The sequence below is a fragment of the Rhea americana genome, unplaced genomic scaffold (assembly GCF_003343005.1).
Source record: "Rhea americana isolate MKP2758 unplaced genomic scaffold, rheAme1 scaffold_241, whole genome shotgun sequence".
NCBI lineage: Eukaryota > Metazoa > Chordata > Aves > Rheiformes > Rheidae > Rhea > Rhea americana.
The window spans coordinates 198,163-220,411 of NW_028186359.1; the positions used below are offsets into that span (position 1 = coordinate 198,163).

A 22,249-nucleotide genomic window follows, 5' to 3' on the forward strand; every position below is an offset into this window, starting at 1 on the left:
TTTTAACCTGTTTAATCTCTTACTGTTCGTGTTTCTAGGTACAATCGCATTCTTCCTTAGGACCCCATGTTTCCACCTCATGTTGGTTTAGGCACCTTTGTCCTGCTCTAATATTTGTTATTTCATCTTAAGAGGCAATAGCGTATATATATCTTTCTATTTGTAAATCATAAGAACAGGAAGCTTATCTGTAACAGTGATGCTCATTTCCCTCCAGAGAACTCGCTAAGGCAACCATCACTTATGGTGGCAGTTGTTTGGGAGCAATGCAGTTCATCTCTGTGCCACGCATGTTCTTTAATTATGCTTGCACCTTGCAAAATGGCATCCTGGAGGGATGGAGAGGGGATGTTTGGAGTGACTGAAAATTAAATTGAAAAGAAGAAGTTATCCTGCAGGTGTCTTATGCATAGTGAAATTGCAGATGCTAATCTGCTATCTTTATATTTAGTTTAGTTTGTTTTGTTGTAACATGTTAGTATTTGACAACATCGTGGGAAACTGAGCAGTAAAGACTAAAGGCAGGATGCTAGATACACTGTTCATGTAAGCCCTTTCAAAAATCCTTTTTTCAAAAATCACTGGGACATAAGATCCTAGAATAYTTGGTTCCACTGAATAATAATTGCCCAGAAATTCTAGCATATCAGGGTCTTTGGTAATGTGTCACTGATTTTCTGTGCATGTTTGTGACCGCTGCAAAGAAATGCACACACTGTTGTAGCTCAGTGTTAAGCATAGCAAGCGCCTCCTTAGATGCATTCTTGCTGCACAGAGTAGTTTCTCTGATGTCTGCGTGCTTTGCAGGGCAGAGTTATCTGACCTGATACCTGGTTGCTCGCAGGGTTATGGTGCACAGCGGGGAGCAAGGCGGGTTGCTGCCAAGGGAGAAGGAAGGATCCATCTGCCAGGCTGCAGGGCAGCAGCCCACTCAGTGCCAGCGGCTGCTCCGCGCTGCCTCACAGGGGTTAAGTGGCAGCGGTGGCCGAGCACGAGCTTGAACAMGGGCAGAACGCGGCGGGAGCTGCTCCTGTGCCTCGGGGCAAGGCCGTGCTGGTCCTGTACGGCTGCGTTGCCAGGTGGAGTGCCGCTTCTCGGCAGCAGGTACCAGCCACCCATCGTCTGCACGTAGGTGATGGAGGATCTTCCCAGCTGCTCCTCAGCCTGCTTTGGAGCTTTTAACCATGCAGACCAGTATCCTCCATGTGCCAGGTATTGCAAGCGGTGGCAAGTGTGAGAGGAAGGAAAGACATGGGCTTACATGGTCACACTGGCTCCAGAGGGAGGAAGTTGGCAGCCCAACCTCCTGTCTGCACAGATCTGTCCATCGTCCAGGCCAGGGGAGCCCTGCATGAGCCTTGTCCCATGCATAGGATGTTTGCTATGGCACAGAGCTGGGCAGCAGAGCTCGTCCTGCGCTTTCCAAGGAGGCTGTTCGAGCAGCCCTCGCTGCCGGGCGGGTTGTGTGACCGTGTGGCCATTCTTGCAGAGCCCACACTGTGGGAAAACTGCCTGGGCTGCCTTGGCCCCTGCTTGAGCCTTCTGAACCTTCTACACTGCAGGCTAGAAGATCTCTGCTTCTCCTGGCAGGCAGGCCACCTTCTCCTGTGTAGTACGGGCTCACCCTCTCCCTGGTGTCCTGTGCTGCATCGAGGGTTGCTGTTCACTCGCCTGCTCTTAGCAGGCTTGGCACCCCTGGGCTGGAGGCTGGGAGGGGGGTGGGAGGAGGCCCAGAGTCTCCTTCCAAGCAAGCTCCATTCTGAGACATTATGGGGACAGCGTGGCTGTGGTTCTGAATCACGGAGGAGTTAAAGAGCGGCAGGGCAATATTCCCCCAAAACCAAAGCTCTTAGTTTAAAGGAAGGCAGTGAGGTCCCAGACGGGCTGCTGGGAGACCAGACGATAAGGCATCACTGCCCCCAGCCTCCTCAGTGCTTCTTCACAGCAGTCAGCTTTGGCCAAGTTTTTGGAAGGAATTTGTAAGGTCTAGGATCTTTGCTTGCTTAAGGAGACAGTGAAGAGCTTTTGCTTGTTTTGTTCACATTACATCTGAAAATGAAATTGGATTAGTATACCTCAGAAGGGTCTATATCATGGTGCTTTGCTATTTGCCTGGTTCTGCTTGGCTTCAGGAGATCTGGACAGACATCTTCTGTTTTGAACAAGATCRGTGAGGCTTCCCTGGCATTCCTAGTGCACTCGGCTCAACGCCTGTAAGTGGGATCACTTCATGGTCAGAAGATGAGATTTGGTGTCAACTACTTAACCCCAAGCCTGGGACACCAAGTGTGTGAGGCATTACTGAGTCATTTACAGATGCTGCATATTATGATAAAATGTCATAGGGTTAGTGCACAGCTATGTGCTATAATTATACTCAGCACGGCTTATAATAATTCATTAGATTGTCATCGGTTAGGAATAAAGCAATGACAACTTACTATCTCACCTATAAGACTCTAGAAAACAGCTGATTGAGACATAAAGCAACCTAAATCACTGGGGAATGTTTCCTTGGTTCAGAGCAATCTTTTTTTTCCTCCGCTTTTGACAACAGAAATGCAATGTTACTAGCAGCTCAGAGCTTCTCCTGCTGATTGCACACACCAAGAAAGGTTTGATAAATACATGTGCCTTTCATGCAGTCTGGAAGGAAAGTCACAATCGGCATGTGAGTTGACCCCAGAATATCAAAATATTTGATTTCAGCAGCCTTTTGTCGGTCTCCTCAGGCAAATACACCTGTCTATGTCAGCTCTGCTTTCAGGGCGTTGGGAACCTGCTGGGCAGGAGCCCAAACAAACATCTTACGTGCTCAGTCAGCAGCCATTGCAACAACTGCTTGGAGGTTTCACAGCTATAGAAAAGGTATAAAATAAATGGTGGCTGCTTGCTGCCTGGAGCAGGTTCCTGTGCTGCAAAAGCAGTGCTGGCTTGGCATTTGTGACTGCATCCCTCCCCGTGTAGGGACTGGAAACCAAGTGGCACAATATGCTGCGAACATATGGAGAAGTTGGACCTGTCCCCAAACCAGGGAAGGGCACTGGGAGCGTGGATGATTTGTGTCCCTGCCCTCTCGGCACAGGATGGGAAGAGCCTGTCCTTGCTCTGCTGAACAGGTTTAGCTTGGGGGCTCCCGGTTCCTCATCGCTCGGGTTTCGGGCACTCGCTCAGAGCAGCAGGCAGCACTGCAATACACACACCTGTCGCCCACGTGCCAGTGCTGCTGCCTCGCCTGAGTCCTTGGGAGTGACAGGATGAGGAGGCTCACTGCCGAGGCCCTGCGATGGTCTGGTGGAAGTGTTCTCCAAACACCGCTGCTCCCTCTTGGGACGCATCTGCGCGGGAGCATCCAGATTTTCCTTCTGCTCCTGGATGTGGTTTGAAAGTTGCTACAAACTTGGCTGAAAGGATGGAAGTGCTTTGGCAGCCCTCTGCCAGCCCTCAGGGATGCCTGTATTCCCATTACTGTGGGTGTCTGGAAAGGGATGACCCTTGGGTCCTGTCTGCTTTCCTTGCTGTTACTGTGTGTCCAGGATAGTCTTTCTATCCTCTCCCTGGTTTTTGAGAATCTCCAGATTTTAAAGATGTGATCTGACTGGAATAAAATRCTTCATTTCTAGCCAAGCCCCAAGACTAATTTCAAAATTAATTTCTTCTGAGCATTAGAATTTTCTGCAAATGTGGATCTGTAGAGAGTATCTGGATGTACAGCACTAGTAGTAATTCCTTCATGGATAGAGAATGAACAACACTTTAGTCCATGTGCAAATTTATTGTTTAAACATCTTCTCCTTAATCATAATTTGAACTGAATTTAAAAAATGTGGAGATATTTTTGTACTCTTACTGATAAACTGATACCTGGATTCCTGGACAATGAACTACATAACTGCTTAAGTAACAAATGGCGAACAGCTTTGCAGGAAGTTCTCCATACCTCACTGTCCTGGTTATTCTCTGTGCTATATTGCAACATCCTCTAAAGAATTATAGCAAAAGATGAAAAGACCTGCCATTGCTTAATGAAGGAGGCTTTGCTGGACGGGCATTAGGAGGCTGCTTTTTGTGCCTGGACCATAGATCATAGCTGGTTGAGATACTGGTTCCCTCCAAGTTTTCCTTGTGAAGTAGGCTGACTTAACGTGCAATAATGRGATGTTTTTAACTTTATAATCTTATATAATTACTCTCAAAATAGCTTCTGATTCATCCCTGCCTTTGAAGCTTATAGTTTGCATTCCAATAAGCTCCTGTATTGCAGGAACCCTGTGATAGCAGCAAATTAATTTTTAAGAAGTTGTTTCTCTTCACTGGAACTTTGACATAGCCAGTCTGAGCTTTCATGTCTCCATCTCCCTCCTGTCTGCTCCATAGCTGAGATGTGCCCAGAAGATGGTGGGGCTCTGTCTGGGCTCCTGTGGAGTCAATGATCACAGAGGAGGCTGGTGGGAGCTGATAGTGATAGACTCAGTGTCTAGCAGCTCATGGACAGGATAAATCTTTTAGTTTCATGCAGAAGGAAGGCTGAGTCTATGCAGCTTCAAAGGGGACACATCAGAGTCCCTTGGGGCTTCCTCTCAGGACATCTGGGAAGGTCATCTCATGAAGTTTTCTGCCCCTCTGCTAGGGTGAGAAGGAAGTTTGCCATTGAACTCTGTATGATGAATTTAATGTGAAAGTGTTCCTTATATAAAATAAGCTCAGACAATTCTTTCCACTTGCACACCATTTTTGAAATTGTGGGTGACTGACTTGGAGCAACAAAACACGATTCAACCGTGGTCTGCAACAGAGTGCAGCTGAAACAAAACTAATTTTACTTTTTTCTAATCAGTATTCATGTGACTTCATGTTCCTCTCCCTCGTATTCCAAGGACACTGTCCTGTCCTCAGCTGGGGAATGCTCCCTGCTCCTCCGCAGGGAAACCCGTGGAGCAGCTGAGCTCCTGCTGGTYTGAGCAAGGTGTTGGCAGACACTGATGGAGCAGTAAGGTGACAGCTCAGGTTGTCCCCAGAAAGGAAGGGCTTGGCAGGTTCAAGAAAGCAGATCTGTGCCCTGTGAACTTGCAGGTGTCACCTGCAGTGCCCCAAGGTGCTCTGGCTTCTGCCGACAGACATGCTGCTGCATAGGACTGCTTCATGTCCTGTATTGCCACCCTGCATGAGATCATGTGCTCGCTCCACAACTACTTTCTGACCTGCTGCTTTAAAACCTGTTGAGAATGTAGTGACATTTTCCTGCTGCTAGCAACCTACACCCTCATGACCTGATTGAGGCAGAAGCCTCACAACACAGTGCCTTCTCCGCTCTTGGGCTACCCGACCGCAGCTAGGTTTCAGAGTGACAGTTGCTAATGACCTCTATAGCTGGAGAATATTTCCAGACACATTCCTACAGCTCATAGCTGTTTCAAGAGCAGAGCAGTGAATCAAGAAGGGAAGTGGTGTTGATGCTTCAGATGCCACCCAAAAAGCAGCAAGCAAACCCAAAGCTGTGACGATGAGAACATCCAACAGAGGCCCAGCAGGCTGGACCTGCTCCCAGCAGCTATATTGTTTTGCAATGTTTCTCCCTCACATGCACACTCTGCACAGCCCAGAGCTTGCCTAGTTGTGGGCTCTGATAAACAGACTCCTCGCTGATGCATGAGCTGGCGGCGGGTTGGGTGATGGGAAATCTGATCTTCTTTGCTCTGTGGCTCTCCCGTGCCTGTGAGAGGGGGTAAGGAGTGGACTGGGGCCCGCATGTTGCAACACTGCAGCTCCCCTCACTTATCGAGTCCTGCATTGGACCCAGAGCTGAGATTCACAGTTCGTAAGATAGCCGTTTCCTTTTCAAAACTCCCGTTTTCAAGTGCTCTACTCATTGCTTTGCTTTGGTGCATTCTAGGATTTGTTCTTCGCTGCATTCCCAAAGGGGTAGTTCCTGGGCTCTGTTGTACTTCTTGCTGTGTTTTTCCTGTAGTGCTGCTGGATATGGTTCTGCTGCATTGCTTTAGCATTCTGCCTCTGTCCCACGTCCCCTGTCTGTTCAAAGCTCTGCACAGCTTCAAAGCTGAACAGTATTGCTGAATAAACACATCTATAGCTGGGATTTAGTGGAAATCTCTTCTTCTCCCTGCCTTATCCTGTGCTGCCCGCCCCCCCCCCCCCCCCCCCCCCCCCCCCCCCCCCCCCCCCCCCCCCCCCCCCGGGTCAAGCTGTGTCTGCGATGCACCAGTTCCTCCTGCCTGAGCTCCAGGCCTCGGCTTTCAGGGTAATATCGCTGATGCTTCCCCAGAGAGGGAAAATTAGATCAGTTGGCGGGTGCCTCACATGGTCCTCCATAACCCCAGAGCTGCCTGTCTGCTCCTCCAGCAATGATTCTCATCGTAATCCATCATTGCGATGCATGATCTCTATACAGGCTTGCAGAAAAAGAGCAATATATTCTCACAAGCACTGCTGCAGGAGCAAAACAAAGCAAAATGGACAGAGAAGACTGGAGATACCTCCTGGCACAGTATGAGCGGTGGTCAATATATCGCACTGGAAAACCAGTCCTGCAGCCCATACAAGCAGGGTTCAGGCACGCCACCACCACCCACCTCCAGGCATGTCTCCTCGCTCTTCTGGGCAGCGATGGTCCATGCTCCACAGCTTGGCTGGGAATACCTGAGTGCTGCTGTTTAACTGAAAGAAACCTAGCGGAAACGAACCAGTCAGAGCTCTCTCTCAAGCTACACTTTCCCTATGGCCAACCTTATGCCTAGGGAACGCATGTGGGTGCTCAAGCACCAGAGAACACGTGCCAGGGTCGGGAAGCGTGGGTCCCACCGGCTTGCAGGTCCTGCTGCTGTGTGCAGCTGGCCCCAGCCCACTCTGCAACCCCCAGCCTATTGCACTGGTGCTTTTTTAGTCCTGTTGCATTTTCACTCATGGCATCCTAACTTTGTTTAAATCCAACCTGTGGTTAGAGTGACTAACAGATGTTGGAGGGCTGGGAGAGCCATCAAACGTATTTTATTTTCTCTGTGGGGAGTGGGTGGAAGAAAAGCTAAATTACATCTACTAAGATATTAAATATAACTCTTCACATTAAACTCAGAATTATCTATGAAATCTCCTAATGACAGTGCAAGCCACTTCAAAGTAATAAAAGGCAATGTTGCCGTAATTAGACCAGTATTGTCTTGCAGTTAATAGACTGTTGTAATCATGGCTTTGTCACATTATTAATCGTTTTCTGTTTGGACTTTGCTAATTATCCCCTTTGGTATCTCAGCTTGGGCAGTATAAAGGCTTAAGGGACATAAATCTGAAATGTGGTTCTGCCATATTCCCTTAATTAGTTCCCATCCAAGACGAAGCAAAATGGATAGTTTTACTAATGCGCTGCTTACAGAATGCCTGGGCACTGGGGGCAAGGGCTGGGGCGGGGGGTGGACTAGCCAAGAAAGGATCCCCTTTCTAAAATTTGTTTTTAGCTTTCAAGCTGATGCCTTCACGTGGCTCTGGGCCACTTCATCCTTTACCGGAAAGGCACAAGGAATGCAGCAGAAAGTAGTGACCTTCTGGGAAGTTTTATTGGTTTGAGTCCTCCTATGGGCTTTGTTATCAGCATCAGCAACAAGGTTGTTAGACCCTGCAGAAACGGTAAAACCCACAAACAAAGCAGTCAAACCCAAAGAGGAATCTGGTCAATCCCTGTTAAAGTTCATATGTTTTAGACAGTCTCCGTGGCACTCTCGGCATTCCCGTCAGTCACTGCAGGTTTCGGCTCAGTGAATTGCACAGGTCTTGTCTGATGGGGCTGCTCCGCAGCGCGTTTCGGTGCGCATGTCCCCGAGTYGCGGCAGTGGCTGTCTGCCTCTGCCTCACCAGCCCCACTGCCCTCGYGCCACCCCCGTTGCCTGCATGCACAGCTCACGCCGCGAGGAGCCGGGAGCACGGTGGTGCTTCTGCATGAGCCCCCTGAGCTGTTCGTGCTGTCTCTGAGGGCTTAGAGCCACAGGTGCTGGCATGGGTTCTGGCTGTAAATGGCTTTCAGTTTAGGAAGCTGTGTTTTTCTGTACACCTAGCGTTGTTTAACTTGGGCCAGGCGCAGGAGCGCTCTTGGCGAAAGCCTGTGCTTTGGGGCGAAGGACCAGGGCTGCCGGTGGCGGCTGTGCTGGGGCACTGCTGTGAATATCTTTTTCTTTGTTTCTCTAGTGGCTGGGCCAGATTCTCAGCTCTCTTAGAAGTCCAGGTGCATATGTTAAATATAGAAGCCATGCAAGAAATTTAGTGCTTCCCATGCTGTCCAGCGTTTAGAGGGATCTTCCTCATAGCTGCCAGACCCACCACCCTCTCCACCTCTCCACCCTGGAGGGCTTGACTCTGACAGGGACATGCAGGGAGGTGATAGAAACACAGAACAATGCTTTTCCCAGGCTGGAGTGTCTCTTTCTGCCTCTGGAGAAGTCTTTGGGCAGATAGGCTTGACCTACTTTGGTGCCAGCAATATCCAAGAAACGTCTGGCCCTAAGGCCAAGATTAGCCTTTTCTGTTGGCTAAGGGGTTGTCTTGTTTTTACAGTTCATGCTTCAAATGTCCTTTAATAACATTTTGAATACTGGATATTTTTTCAAGTAACTGGTATTTTCACAGTCACAAGAGAAAGCTCGTTAAGTCAATTAAGGTCAGCTCTGTTCAACTGATATTTAAGTTGAATAACTCAAGAAGAAGTCTTGGGTAATTCAATGTCATCCTCAGACAAGGCAATATTCTTCCAAGGCAAATGCTTAAAAAACGTCTGTAAAATCCCAGTCCCATCTGCTTGTGTTTTATATGAGCCATCAGAGGAAAGAGGAAGAGGTCATGCATAAAAGTATCTGTGAATACTGTCAAATGAGTTACAAATGGCACCTCAGTAAGAAGAGATGTGGACTAAGATCTTTCTCGAGCTAGCAACAATTTCTCAGAAGGGATAACTAATTATTTCTGATGCTTTTCATTAACAAGGCTGGTGTGCTGGAAAGTTTATACATGCTACATAATTTCCTGGAATGGTCAGAAGTATCTTAACAGGAACTTTTCTGCTACATAAACAACTTCCAGCAGTGACAGATTCTGCGTTGCAACTTCTTTCCTGTAGATTTAAATAACTGAAAGGAGTGGAGGTCAATAACTCATGTTATCAGCGGTTATTTGCCGATGAAAAAAGCTGGTAAAAGTTAAATCTGCAAAGCAGATTTGTCCTGAAAGCATCTCTGTTGGGATGTTGGATTTTTTAAACTATTTTTATTAGGTCTGTAGGAGATTCACCATGCCAGTCTTTGAAGCTGAGCGGTGGTCTGACATGATCTTTAGTTTCAGTTGGTCCTTACAGGCTGATAAAGGTATCTGCGATTCAGAACCCACAGCTGACGTCACTGCTAGCAACAAAAGCCATGTATTATTTATCCCTTCACAGCTCATTTTTGTTAGAGTCATACGAGTAATTTTTAGGCAGATAAAGAAGCTGCCTGGGGAAAATCTTTCGGGCAGCTCCTTATCACTGAGGCTAATTCTGTCTGTGCGGTATGGACGTCTCTGTGTGTGTTTGAGTCAGGCTCCAGCTGCGGATGTCTCGCCAGGATTTGAAGGAATGGTACTGGAAAAGGTTATTGGATTTCTAAAACCATTTACAGAGGAAAAATCAGAACAGGAGAAGAAGACATATTTGCAGAAAATCCAGCTTCTTAAGTGTTCTTATGAAATTGTTTGAATATCCTCGGCACAATTCCAAGACTCAACTCAAAACACAGGAAAGTGGTACCTTTGTGCTCTCTGCTTTGCTGAGAACACCATTAGGCAAATCTCCAAGGAAGTTCCACTGCTGCCTCATACAATCCTATTTATTATAGACGAGATGGACCTATTCATTCACCCCAGCTGTGGTATGCAGAGGTCTGACAGGCTGACCTGTACGCGAGGCTGGTGAGGAAAAAGAAAACTTGCTTGCCATGATTTCTATTTAAGGAAAAACCTATTTCAGGGATCACTTTTGTAATAGCCATGATGAAGTACAGATGTGAGTTTCCCAGATGATCTGCTAAAAGCTAAGCTGCCTGGTAAGGATGTATTTTAAGAGAGATTGTTTTAAATGCAGTTTCTAGTGGCATTTCTTAGAGGTTTTGGAGTTGAGAATTTGTTTGCCTTAAGTGTAGTTAGACATAATCTAAAGAGGGGCAGTGAATTCATATGGACAAAAATAAAATATTAATCCGGTAGAACCTTGCCCATCTCATCGATGTCCATCTACGCTGCTTCCGTGCATGATGGTTTCACTTTTTAGCAGCTACATCTGATGTTCTTTTCTTCGGTTAATTTTACACATTTGTGATATATTCACTAAGAGTAATCTTAGCTCTGCATTTAGACAAACCAATGGCCTTGTGTCTGGTCTGTGGAGACCGAGTTAGCTAGCCGCTATTTCACATGTCATAGAAAAACATCTGTGGTCTAAGCAGGCACAGAAACAGGAGTCAGTAAGAGGTAATGACTATTCTGTATAAAAGTCTGGAGTATTTAATTTTTTTTAATCTGTTTTTCTGTCCTGGCTTGCGCTTACATAAATTAAGGATTATAGCTTTACTGGTCACTACAAATAATGCAGGAGGCAAGATGCTTCTTCTCCTTGAATTCATACTAACCTGCAAAGGAGCCTTCCACGATCCTGCCCCAGCAGGCCTGAGCCTCCAGACTGGGCCTTTTTTGTGTGTTCCAAGCTCTTGGAATATTGCTTTGGGTGGAAATCTGAGAATTTATATACTGTAAGAAAGGAACTAAAAGCAGCCACTGTTTTCTCTTTTTGAAAAGTTTTGAATGTTTTCACAGCCTAGATCATGTGTATGTGCTCTTCCTTTTGTCGTGATTCTTTAACCGTATCTATAGAAGCTCTTTCCTCTCCAGAGGAGCTTGAAATGCTGCAATAAATAGCATATGAGGTAAAAGTGACTCAGAAAGTCAGAGGATATGCACAGCTTTCACTTTGGATTTCTCTGTGCGCTTTAGAATAAGGAAGAATGTAATATTTGCTGTACAACCTTCTTCTATATTTGGTTTCACTGCATCAGCAGCTTGTGGATTGCTTTTTTTTTTTTTTTTAAGTTCCCCACTTGCACAGCTGGACAAGATGCGATCATTAAGAGTCCAACAACAATCTGCTTTTCAGGATTATGGCGGGTGGATTTTTTTAATATTATGTCTGAACGTCTTTGTTACAAAGAGAAAGGCAGTTTCTACTCGCGCTGCATTGAAACTTGCTTCCATCATTCAGTTCTTCCGCAATTCTGCTCGGTTTGAGGCCCAGCTGCTTGCAAGGGCCACAAATCAAACCAAGCAGGAAGCTTTATAGTCCAGCTGAGTGTTGCAGCAGAAGACCTCATAGCTCGGCCATTGGAGACACCTTTCCTCCCAGATGCCTTTGGGGCAGGAATCCTGCAGGGGGTGTTTACATGGGTTTGACTCTCACTTGCAGCACCTGGGGAGATATAAGTCCATTTGGACCATCTCTTACTTGTGGCTTTCTCACAATCTTTCTTTTCTTTTTTCCTTCCCTGCCTCTCCYTCCCCCCACCACTGCCACCTTCTCCTGCCCTGTAGAGCTCTCCGTCAGCCTCCTTGCGCTGGTAGTTGTTGTGTGCGGACTTGCCCTGGTGGCAGGTTTTCTCTTTCTCTTTTGGAAGCTGTGCTGGGTTCCCTGGAGGAACAAGGCCATTTCTTCTAACCTGGCCATCTTGCAGAGCGAGGCAGACTGCAGTAAGGAGAGCATGGCAGACAAGCTCAAGGACGCGGGCACCATAAGTTTCTTGGAGGCTGCTGTAAAGATCAGCCACACATCTCCAGACATCCCCGCCGAGGTCCAGCTGTCCATGAAGGACCACATCATGCGGCGTTCACGGATACAGCGGCAAACAACGGAGCCCACCTCTTCCGCCAGGTGAGAGATCTGCCATGCTCRGTGCGGGGAAGGCGCCATTTGTCTGCGGGAAGTGGCCAGACCGCAGGGACACCTCATCCAGCCCGATACGTTCAGTGAGACCAAAGAAAGCGCATGCACCTCCAGGCTGGGCCACTCTCTGAAGGCTGCGGCAGCCRGCTGGTGCGTCAGGGCCGGCTCACTGTGGGGCTGGCGGAAAATGAAGGATTCAGGCCTGTTCCTGTGACGGGGCCTCGCCGCGCCGAGCCATCAGCGCCGTCCCGGCCGCTCTGGCCTGGCCGCGGCGCGAGGGGCGGGCGGCGGCGGCCCCCTCTGCTCTCCCTCGTGGATGCGGCGCAGAGCCGAGCAGCCGGGCAGCCAAATCGTGGCGCGAGGCCGGGCTGTGCTCAAGGCCGCGACCCGCGGCGCTCCGAGACCGGGGAAGGGTGATGCCCGGCTTCGGGCGCCTTCCCYGCAGGAGGCTGCAGACGGAGGGCAGCGAGCGGAGCCGCAGGGCCCCGCGCCTCGGCTCACCTCGCCGCCGCCGAAGGGGCCGGAGCCGGCCGGGCGCCCTGGCGGCGGTTTGCCGCCGGTCCCTGGCCCGGGTGCGCACCCGCGCGTTTTCTGTTGCACCTCCTCTGGGGAGGAGAAAACAGAAGCTCAGTCTGACAGAAGCAGGACAAGCGGAGGCAGCAAACCGCCCTCCCCGGTGTCCTGCGGCCGCGCCAGGCCCCGTGCAGCCTGAGAGCTCCGACCACAGCTCGGCCCAGCCCGGGCCAGGGCGCCCCTGGGGAATCTGCCCAGCAGGAGCGAGGGCTCTGAGATCCTCTGGTCACTGAAGGCTCATTTTGTGGCTGTGCAAGTTCTTAGTGTGGTTAAATAGCCCAATATGCGGCTCTTGTAAACAGCAGGTAATCTGAAATAATGCTATGAGTCCCCCAAATCTGTTATGCTTCACTAAGATAAAGCTTTGCTTACCTACAGCTTCCCTCCACGCTGAAAGCAGTTGAAGGCAGGGGACAGCTTCTGTACGAGGCCCCACGTTTCTGTCTGTCAAGAAGTCTGTGTTTTTTTCTTGATAAGAGTTTGCTAGAGCAGTTTTGAAGCAGCAATACCCAGCACAAACTCTAACTTTTTGAGATGGCCATGCCTCTCTCACTTTAAAAGCTCTACACATCTTTTGCCTGAGGGAAATTTAATGCCAGCATCTTGTAATTTTAATAGCTTGGAGGCGGGAAAAGGTCTCTATGCTGTGTTGCTTGTGGCTTGGTCAAGGAACATAATTGGGCTCCTGTATTTACCTACGGCCTGTTACTGATGTAACCGGTGAAAAATGCAGCTTGCTGCAGATACTCTGAAAATTAGAAAGACGTTCTTTTGAACGTGGAATGCTATTCTATAGCATAGGTAGTGTCCATGCAGTGATCAGGAGCACTAATTCTATTTATTCTTGAGCTCTCCTTGCTTTCCTTGTGCTAGTTCAAGGGAGAAAAGGGAGGGGGACATCCCTGGAAAAGCTTACAGCTGTCCTGTCTTCTCTGTGTAGGCACATCTCCTTCAAGAGGCACCTTCCTCGGCAAATGCATGTGTCCAGCGTGGACTACAGCGCAGATGCACCTGCTGTGGCAGAGCAGCCAACTAGCATCGGTCGCATAAAACCCGAACTCTATAAACAAAAATCTGTGGACTCTGAGGACCCCAAAAAAGAGGCTGCAAAAACCTGTGGGAAAATTAACTTCACTCTCAAGTACGACTATGAGAACGAGACGCTGACTGTCCGAATTCTCAGGGCTTTTGATCTGCCAGCCAAAGACTTCTGTGGCAGCTCAGATCCCTACGTCAAGATCTACCTCCTGCCCGACAGAAAGCGCAAGTTCCAGACACGTGTCCACAGGAAGACTCTGAACCCCACCTTCGATGAGTCCTTCCACTTCCCCGTGCCCCACGAGGAGCTGGCTAGCAGAAAGCTCCACCTGAGTGTCTTTGACTTTGATCGGTTCTCCAGGCACGACATGATTGGAGAAGTTATCTTGGAGAACCTGTTTGAGGCCTCTGACCTGTCCCGGGAGACGTCCATCTGGAAGGACATTCAGTATGCCACGACTGTGAGTATCTGCTGTGGAGGGGCAGCCCAGCCCTGAGGTGGCTCGTGGCGCAGGGTGGTGTGGGAGACCTGCGCTTTCAGGTCAGGGTCCGCCACGTGCCCACAATGAGCAGTGAGAAATAGCTCTGGAGGGGCACCACTAACACATCAGCTGTGCCGAGTTTTGCTGTACTGAGAGCACTACTCCTGATGTGTTACTGCAGCTGCTTTGGAGCTTGATGTGGATCTTTTAGCAGTTTTCTTGAACTCTCTTTGAAAATGAAACCACACATCAGAGAATAATATGTCCCAGATACTTTCAACACTGCAGACTCTGGTCAAAGCTAGCAGGAAAAGCCACCTTTTCACACTGATCTCTCAGCACAGAAACACTGACATTAACCTCCACATAATAGCTGTCTGCTTGTCCACCATCCTCCAAGGAGGACCTGTCTGATGCTGAGGGCAAACAAGTGATTGATCTACCTTGCAGCAGGAAACCAAGCCAGTCTTTTTCTCTATCATTTCATGTCATTACTTCTAAAACAGTGGAATATGAGATGTCATCATCCCTGTGGCTGGAGGCATGGGCCCTGTCAAGTCTTTCCTAGCAACTGACATCACCCCATGACTTGCAAAATCTGTCCTGCAACTGCCTTCAGGGCAGGTTCGGTCCCTTTCCTTTTGCACTCTCTGCACTGGAGAACAGACTCGGGTATATAAATACCCATTGCAGTGTGGCCAGCAGTGCCGGACGGCTGCTGCACTGCCCCGGGAAGGTGCCGGGGCCGAGCGCCCGTGCAGCAATGGGAAGTTGTTCCCGGGGAAGCGACATGTGGCACCCGGAGCAGGGCCCAAGGCACAGCGCTGATGAGCGAGCGAATGCCTCTCTGCGGCGCTTGGGGCGCTGCCTGCAGTGCTGCAGAGGGAGGCAGCCAGAAAGCGGAGGTCCAGAACTGCTAATGGATGGCAACAAAGGAAAACTGCTGGGAAGCAGGCGGGCAGGTGTCCGTGCACCACGCCTGGAGGGTCTTGGGGGGAGATCCAGGGCAGGGCAGGGGAGCGGGTGGCTTCCCTGGAGGAAGAGCAGGTGGAACATGTGGACAGAGGGGCAGGACTCCCTTCTGCCTGGGCCCCCAGAAAAGGGGTGCGGGTTGGATCTCAACGAGGCTGCCGGTCGGTGTAGCGGCCAGGGGCTCCAGCCCCCCCGTAGCACCGCCGTCACTGCCAGCAGGCCACGCTACCGCAGACGGCCGGGGCACTGGGACGGCCCTGGCTGGGTGTGCAGAGCAGACACGCCGTGGGTGGCGCAAGCAAAGGTGCAGGATGCCGGGGACACACCAGCAGCTCCCGCGGTGGAGCTGGCCCCAGCTCTCTCTGATGCCTTGGGCCACCGGTGTTTTCACGTTGTCCGCCTGCCCTGTCTGGCTCAACAGAGCGCGATGGGATTCGGTCGGGACCAGACCAGCCGAGGTTCCCCACACTCTTCATTACGTGCTGAGCATCGTTCAGGGGCTTTAATAGGATACCTTATTCTGTGAGGCAAGAAATTTGTCTCCCAGCAGATGCATCAGGAGGTGCTAAAGCTAGAGGAAGAGTAACTCGGTAACAGTTTTCACATGTTTCCTTGCCAATCACTGACAACGAGATTGTGGCTCAAATAAACTTTGTTGCCTTGAATGAAAACTGTTCAGGATACCGTTGGTTTTTTAAGGTGAGCAAGAGATCTGAGCAGCTAAGGGTACTAAACTCTTATTTATCAACACCTAAGACAACATTTCTTCAGATTTTCACAAGTCAAGAGACTGATCATATAGTCTCTGTACAGAAAACATTTGGCTGCCACTGTTTCTTCTGTACACTACATGCTTGAGAAGATTTTTGATTTACTTGCCAGTCAAGGGAAATCTCTGTCAATAATCAAGACTTTTATATACTGCTCATTAGTATTCTGCACGTCTAAGTGGAATAAATATCTAATCTTTGCCTTAGCAGAGAATGAGAAGGAAATCATTTGGCATAAATCTCACCCATCCACAAGCTCTGTTCTCCTAACACTTAGCAGAGCTTTAAATGCCTAATGCATTTACTTGTCTTTCTAGTCCCATCACTCTGCTACTAACAGCTACAATTTCTTTTCAGCAGATCATTATATCACAGTGAAAAGAATCAAATCCTCCCCCTGCAGAAATGAAGGATTGCACGTGCTACAGATGTGGGATTTCTATGCACAAGATGAGAATTTTTATCCTTGTTAGGAATGTATTTGGGGAACGTGCTGCTGACTTCAGCACATAGTGTTTTCTAGTTATTTAAGCAACACTAGTCTTGTTTGTGCTCTCGGTTTGGCTTTGCTTCTCTTCTCTCCAAGTTCCCGGCGCGAGGCAGTGATGGACACCAGGGCAGGCCTTTGGGCGTGCGATGAGCACGGCTGCAGCACCAGCGGCTCCGTGCAAAAGCCATTCACAAGAACTAGTTTGCAGGGCACTAAAATAGGAAATGATGCCTATCATCTGTGTCTGTGTAACCAGAAACTCCTGAACGTTTCTGAGTGCCATCTGCTGGTTAATTCCCCATTTAGATATGTCTGCATACATGACTAATGCCAGTTTGAGGTGGCAGCAAAGGGGTTGTTGGGGGGGGGGGACGGGCCAGTCCCGCAGGCTTGGTTCAGCCCGAACCATGGCGCTCACCCGTGCTCACCTGCAGCACCCTGCTCGGCTGCTCCCTGCCAGTTCGCACAGCATCGGAGAGGAGCCGCCGTGTGCCCAGGAGCGCGTGCCCGGAAGTGTGCCACTCGCCGGGGCTGGGAGGCTTCCCCCGACCCCACCGACACCGACCCACACAGGGTTCGGATCGTAGCATCCAGACACACTTTTTCTCCTCTGCGATGTGTTCATTTGTAAGAATACAAGATGGGAAGATAGAACAATTTTGGGATACAGCAGAAAATCAATTCCACGACACAGCCATGCAGTATAGAGAGTCATTTGCTTAAAAATGGCAGGGAAAAGGCCACATGCTACATGAATCCTGCATGAAACATCGTTCTGGAAAGCCTCATCACCACCTTATAGCCATTATAACGAGGAAGCCAGGACTATTTCAAAATCCTTCTTTTTCACGTATTATTTGTTGTCCAGGTGTCCTGCCCTCTTCTATGGGCCACCCAGAATTAGCAAGGCAGGAAGCAAGCTGTCCCCCCCCAGGGCCGTCCCCAAGGCACTTTTCTTTGTGGTTTTCCTGGGCCGAAGCAGGGGAAGTGAGGGGACTGCACGGGGGCGCGGGGCAGAGCCTCAGGGAGCGGGCTGGGGGGCTGGCGGCCGCCGCGCTGCTCCCCGCGCCCTACCGACATAACATGCTCTCTGTTTTGTTGAAGGAAAGCGTGGACCTGGGCGAGATCATGTTTTCCCTATGCTACTTGCCAACTGCAGGCCGTCTCACCTTAACGGTCATTAAGTGCAGGAACCTCAAGGCGATGGACATCACTGGGTCCTCAGGTGAGCGCCGGGTGCCGTGGGGCGATGCTCGCGCCCACGCCAGGGCAGGAAGCTCCCAGCCAGTGGCAGGCACCAGCCGCCGTGGCTCCCCACCAGCAGCGGCTTCCTGCTGCAGGCAGCCCCTTGCAGCCAGCATCGGCGTTTTCGCCCCAGGGCTGGGACAGGCTCACAGGCCGCCCCGGCAAACCCCTGCGAGCTCTGGAGCTCCACATAAAAAAGTTTCTTTTCCAGAGATTGAGCATCACAGTATTTCAATTTCCTTGACAACTTGTGTAATACGCAGTCACAATAACTGTAAGGCCCTTTGCAGGCAGTGTTTCTGCGCAGCTGGAGCCTGATGCCGTTTGAACTGTGTGAGAAAGGAGGCTTCAGCTGAGGACAGCTCGGCGCCTCCCTAATCATGTGTTACACGTGCCCAYCAGAGCGTGTCGCCGTTCCCCAGTGGCCGTGTAGCAGCACAGGGCCGAGTTCTGCCATGGTCAGCTGGCAGAAAGCGAGTGAAGCAGAGCTGCCCTAAAACCTCCTCTTCCTGCTGCTCCCCAACTTTGGAAAAATGGGTTTTAAAATCACCAACCTTGCTGTAACTCTGGAGCCTCAAAACATTCTGTCAATTCTCCACTTAGCCAGGAAACTATTGGCAAAGAGTGGAAACTTTCTTGGAGTTAAGGAAGGTCATAAAAATAAGACTTTCTACCCAAGTGCCACTGCCATGTGACATTAGCAGCTGAGCAGTTCTGGCAGCAGTGCAGAAAACCGTGCCCATAGAGTAACTGCCTCTGCCTGTTCTCATCTTACCATGCCRTTTCCCTGCTGCAAAAGCAGCAAAATGAGCTTCCATAGTGCAGAAGGCTTTTTCCTATCTCCTCCTCTCCAGATCCGTATGTCAAAGTGTCTTTGCTCTGTGATGGGCGAAGGCTGAAGAAGAAGAAAACTACCATAAAGAAAAACACGCTAAATCCCACCTACAATGAAGCAATAATCTTTGACATCCCCCCAGAGAACATGGATCAAGTCAGTCTGCTTATATCCGTCATGGACTACGATCGGTAGGTGGGAGACTCTGGGGAGCGGAAGGAGAGGGAAAGTCCCCCTTGGCACAGGTTTGCTCGGCAGCCACTTGCCTCAGTCTCGCTGCTGACGTTGCGTGGCTGTTTGCCCCGGGCACGTCTCCAGTGATTCACTGCAAAGTGCCATTTCTGTTTACAGTTATGGGTAGTTGCCTGCTAGAATCATAAGCACAGAGAAGCTGATCCCTTCTGCTTTATAGCATTTTCTCCTTGCATGCTTAGAGCGTGCCCCTTCRCTGCTCTCTGCCATCCGTCAGCTGTTTCAGGAAGCGTGTGGTTTCACCCAGGCGGCGCGACGCGGTGCGGTGCGTGGGACAGCCCTGCGCGCGCTGGTGCCAGCTGCGACGGGGCGGCAGGCGACCAGCTGCTGCTCTCTCACTCTGCAGCGTGGGCCACAACGAGGTCATTGGTGTGTGCCGTGCCGGGGCAGCCGCTGAGGGACTGGGCCGTGACCACTGGAACGAGATGCTGGCCTACCCGCGCAAGCCCGTTGCCCACTGGCACCCGCTGGCGGAGCTGAAGAAGTCTTTCAAGGAGGTGCGTGCAGTTATTTTTCCCTCTGAATGCATGCACGGGGCGCAAGCAAGCTGTTCGGGCTTCTCCCACGCTCACCCAGGAAGTTCTGAGAGGAGCAGCAGGGAATTTCTTGCCAGAAATGAACTCCACAGAACGAGCTTCTCTGTACAGCCTTGGAGAGCTCCTTACTCTTGAGAGCAAGAAGGAAAGGGATCGCATTTGCAGATCCGATTGTTGCTGTATCTTTTCTTCTTCTTTTTTGCAATTAGAGATTAAGAATGGAAAAAAGAGGGAACAATTTTCTGATTGCAGACAAAATTGCCTAGGGATATCATGCATTTCAAGTTTTAATTTTATCATCCTAAAAGATTTTTCTGTTGATTCATCTCCAGCCCTTTGAGGGAGAATAAATAGGACGAATGTARTTGCTCTGAGCATCTCCCAAGAAAGAGACTCTCCCAAGGCAGCTGCAGATGATAAAACGAGCCTGTAAGGTCAGGGTCATGTTTTGACCATCTCTAGCATTCTCTTCCTCCATTTCCTCACGCTTCTGTGCAGCTGTTTGCCTTTTGCCTGGTTTAGGTAACAAATTCTGGAGGAGAGAGATGTGGTCAATGACCCTTGCGCTGTTGACACTTCAATATGACAGTAAAGCCAGCGCTTGTGCCTGGGGGTGGTAGTGTAATAACCCCCCAAAAGCCAGAGTGAGACATAGCGGAAAACATCCTCAAATGATGGAAACCTGAAAGTTCATACTCAATTGTGTGAGGCCCTCCATGATCTCATGTTGCACCATTGTAAGTCAGGAATATCTTCCCAGAATCAATTCTTACATTCTTCCTATATAAGAATACATTTGAGGACATAATCATTCAGGATGATATTCAGAGGAAAAGAGGAAGGCATATAAGATGAGTCACCTTTTAAACTATACGTTGAAACCCATGGCTGAGCCTCCAAGCCTCCAGGAAAAAAGTCAAATGAATCATTTCACCCCCAAAGTGCACAGGTCAGGCATTGTGAAAAAAGAAAAGAAAAGAAAAGAAAAGAAAAGAAAAGAAAAGAAAAGAAAAGAAAAGAAAAGAAAAGAAAAGAAAAGAAAAGAAAAGAAAAGAANGAAAAGAAAAGAAAAGAAAAGAAAAGAAAAGAAAAGAAAAGAAAAGAAAAGAAAAGAAAAGAAAAGAAAAGAAAAGAAAAGAAAAGAAAAGAAAAAAAAGAAAGAAAATGGTCTGTTCTGGCATTTCTGCCATGAGCCAGTGCACAGAGCCAGTGGGCCTGTATCTATTTGCCCTTTTAAGTTTTAGCACTGCTGTCTGCAACTCTTCAGTGTAGTAAAAAAACAAAACAGGATCCTAGACAGAAATTCATGGGCAAATGCTATTCGTGCATTACAGCTAATCATGTCAGCTTTTTCATGTGTGTATGAAAGAGAAGGACTCACATTTGTCCATCTTTCAAAAGTAATACAGTTTTGTATTCTCCGTCAAGCAACCCATTGCTGACTAGTGCAGACACTTACCAGTGCGYGGCCAAGGCCTTTTGGAAGAATTTCCAACGTGTTTTTCCCATGCCATGGCCTCGGCAGCGCTGCGCGCCCACCAGCCCTGCCCTGCTGCTGCCCAGGCATCACTCATAAGGTTAAGCAATGTGTTTACAAGAACTATAAAATTGCAGGATTTATTTCTAGACTTCAAAGGAGACTCTGAAAACTGGAAATTGCTGTGTTGTGTATGAAAGACTAAAACACTGTCTGATATCACAGAGCAGCAGCAGCAGCAGCCCCGTGCAAAACTGGCCTTTGATGTTGCAAAGTGCCTCTTACATTCAGCATGGGTGAATTTATTTGTTTAAACTATTTCTCTAGATAAAAACTGGTGATTTTGCTGAGAGCTAAGTCATGCTCCCTAATGAAGAACAACCATTTATCTTTAAAGGTATGCAAAATCATCCTCTTCCAGGCTTTTGGGTGAACTCATGGKTCTTAGTTTGCCGACTGTTAAATGCAGAACGGATGGTTCACGGGTCTAGTTAAACAAAGGAGAGATGCTCAGGTTCCCCATGGCACAGTGGTCCTTTGAGCCTAGTCTCAGGAGAGCTTTCATCATGTTTACAGAGTAGCAAATGTCACTGCAAATGTAGGCTAAACGCTTCACCAAAAGCCTGTTTCTCTTGTAATTTCTGCTTGCCCCCCCCCTTTTTTTTTGATACTTCTTGTAGGAAGTCTGTATCCATATCGTCAATTCTTTAGGAATTCTAGCAGTTACATGTGCAGTTGAAAAGTGCAAGGAACTGTTTTCCTGCCTGTCGGGAAGCCCCATGACGGCGGTCACTGACTTTACGCGTGGCCCTRCAGGGAGTTCGTCTTCACTCTGGGAAAGCAGGTGCTGCCCCCGGGTGACACGGATCAGCAGCGTGCCAGGATGGGAGCCTGCGGTGCCTGGGCACATCACTGTGGGCTTTTCCCCTTTGGTGCAAATTGCCTGATGGGTTTTCTCCCACAGAAGTGACCTTCTACTTCCTAGAGCATTAATATTGGCCAGCAAAAGTTTTTTGCATATGCTGGAGAGGAGACAACTGATCCAGGGGAGAAAGGAGCAGCAGAAGCATTACAGCACCCGTGGCCCTTGGAAGATGTCTATCATCTGTCATTTGAATTTAATAAAATAAGAGGGTGGAATGGGTGAGAGCTCAAAAGCCTCAATAGTAATGGTTTTGAATTATAATAATAGCCCCAGGGCATATCACAAATAATTTATTATCCTATAAGTATGGCAAAAAAATGTTTGCTACATCCACTCCGCCTCTGACATGGATTTCACTTTGAGAAATGTCTTTGGCATGGTGGATATAGTTTCTATGGGGCAGTGTTACCAGACCGACAGGAATTAGGTAAYGTGGCAATAATTCAGCGTTCATAAAGCAAAGCAACTAAAAGGAAGCAGCGCTGACAGGGGAAGCGGGGAAGACAAGCTGAGGGCAGGCTCCCTGTGCAGTGCACAGATGCCGTCCGGGGGGCGTTAGCTGTCCCAACAATTGCAAATMGATTTGCAAAGCAGTGAGATAAACTGCGCAGCAGCTCTTCTGGACCAGGTAACCAGGGGCATTCTCACCCCAAGGATTTGTCCGTGACCTGGTTATCCCAGCTAAAGCAAAATCC

General features: G+C 49.0%; 1 protein-coding gene across 1 annotated transcript in view; it reads left to right on the forward strand.

Moving 5' to 3' along the window:
• Nucleotides 1–19,287, forward strand: part of SYT6 (synaptotagmin 6) — a 25,997-nt gene extending 6,710 nt beyond the window's left edge. The window contains exons 6-10 of the mRNA XM_085306598.1: nt 11,751–11,947; nt 13,473–14,031; nt 17,389–17,509; nt 18,384–18,555; nt 18,963–19,287. Coding sequence (XP_085162724.1) covers nt 11,751–11,947; nt 13,473–14,031; nt 17,389–17,509; nt 18,384–18,555; nt 18,963–19,287 — 1,374 coding nt within the window. The remainder of the gene's footprint in view (nt 1–11,750; nt 11,948–13,472; nt 14,032–17,388; nt 17,510–18,383; nt 18,556–18,962) is intronic.
• Nucleotides 19,288–22,249: the final 2,962 nt, after the last annotated feature.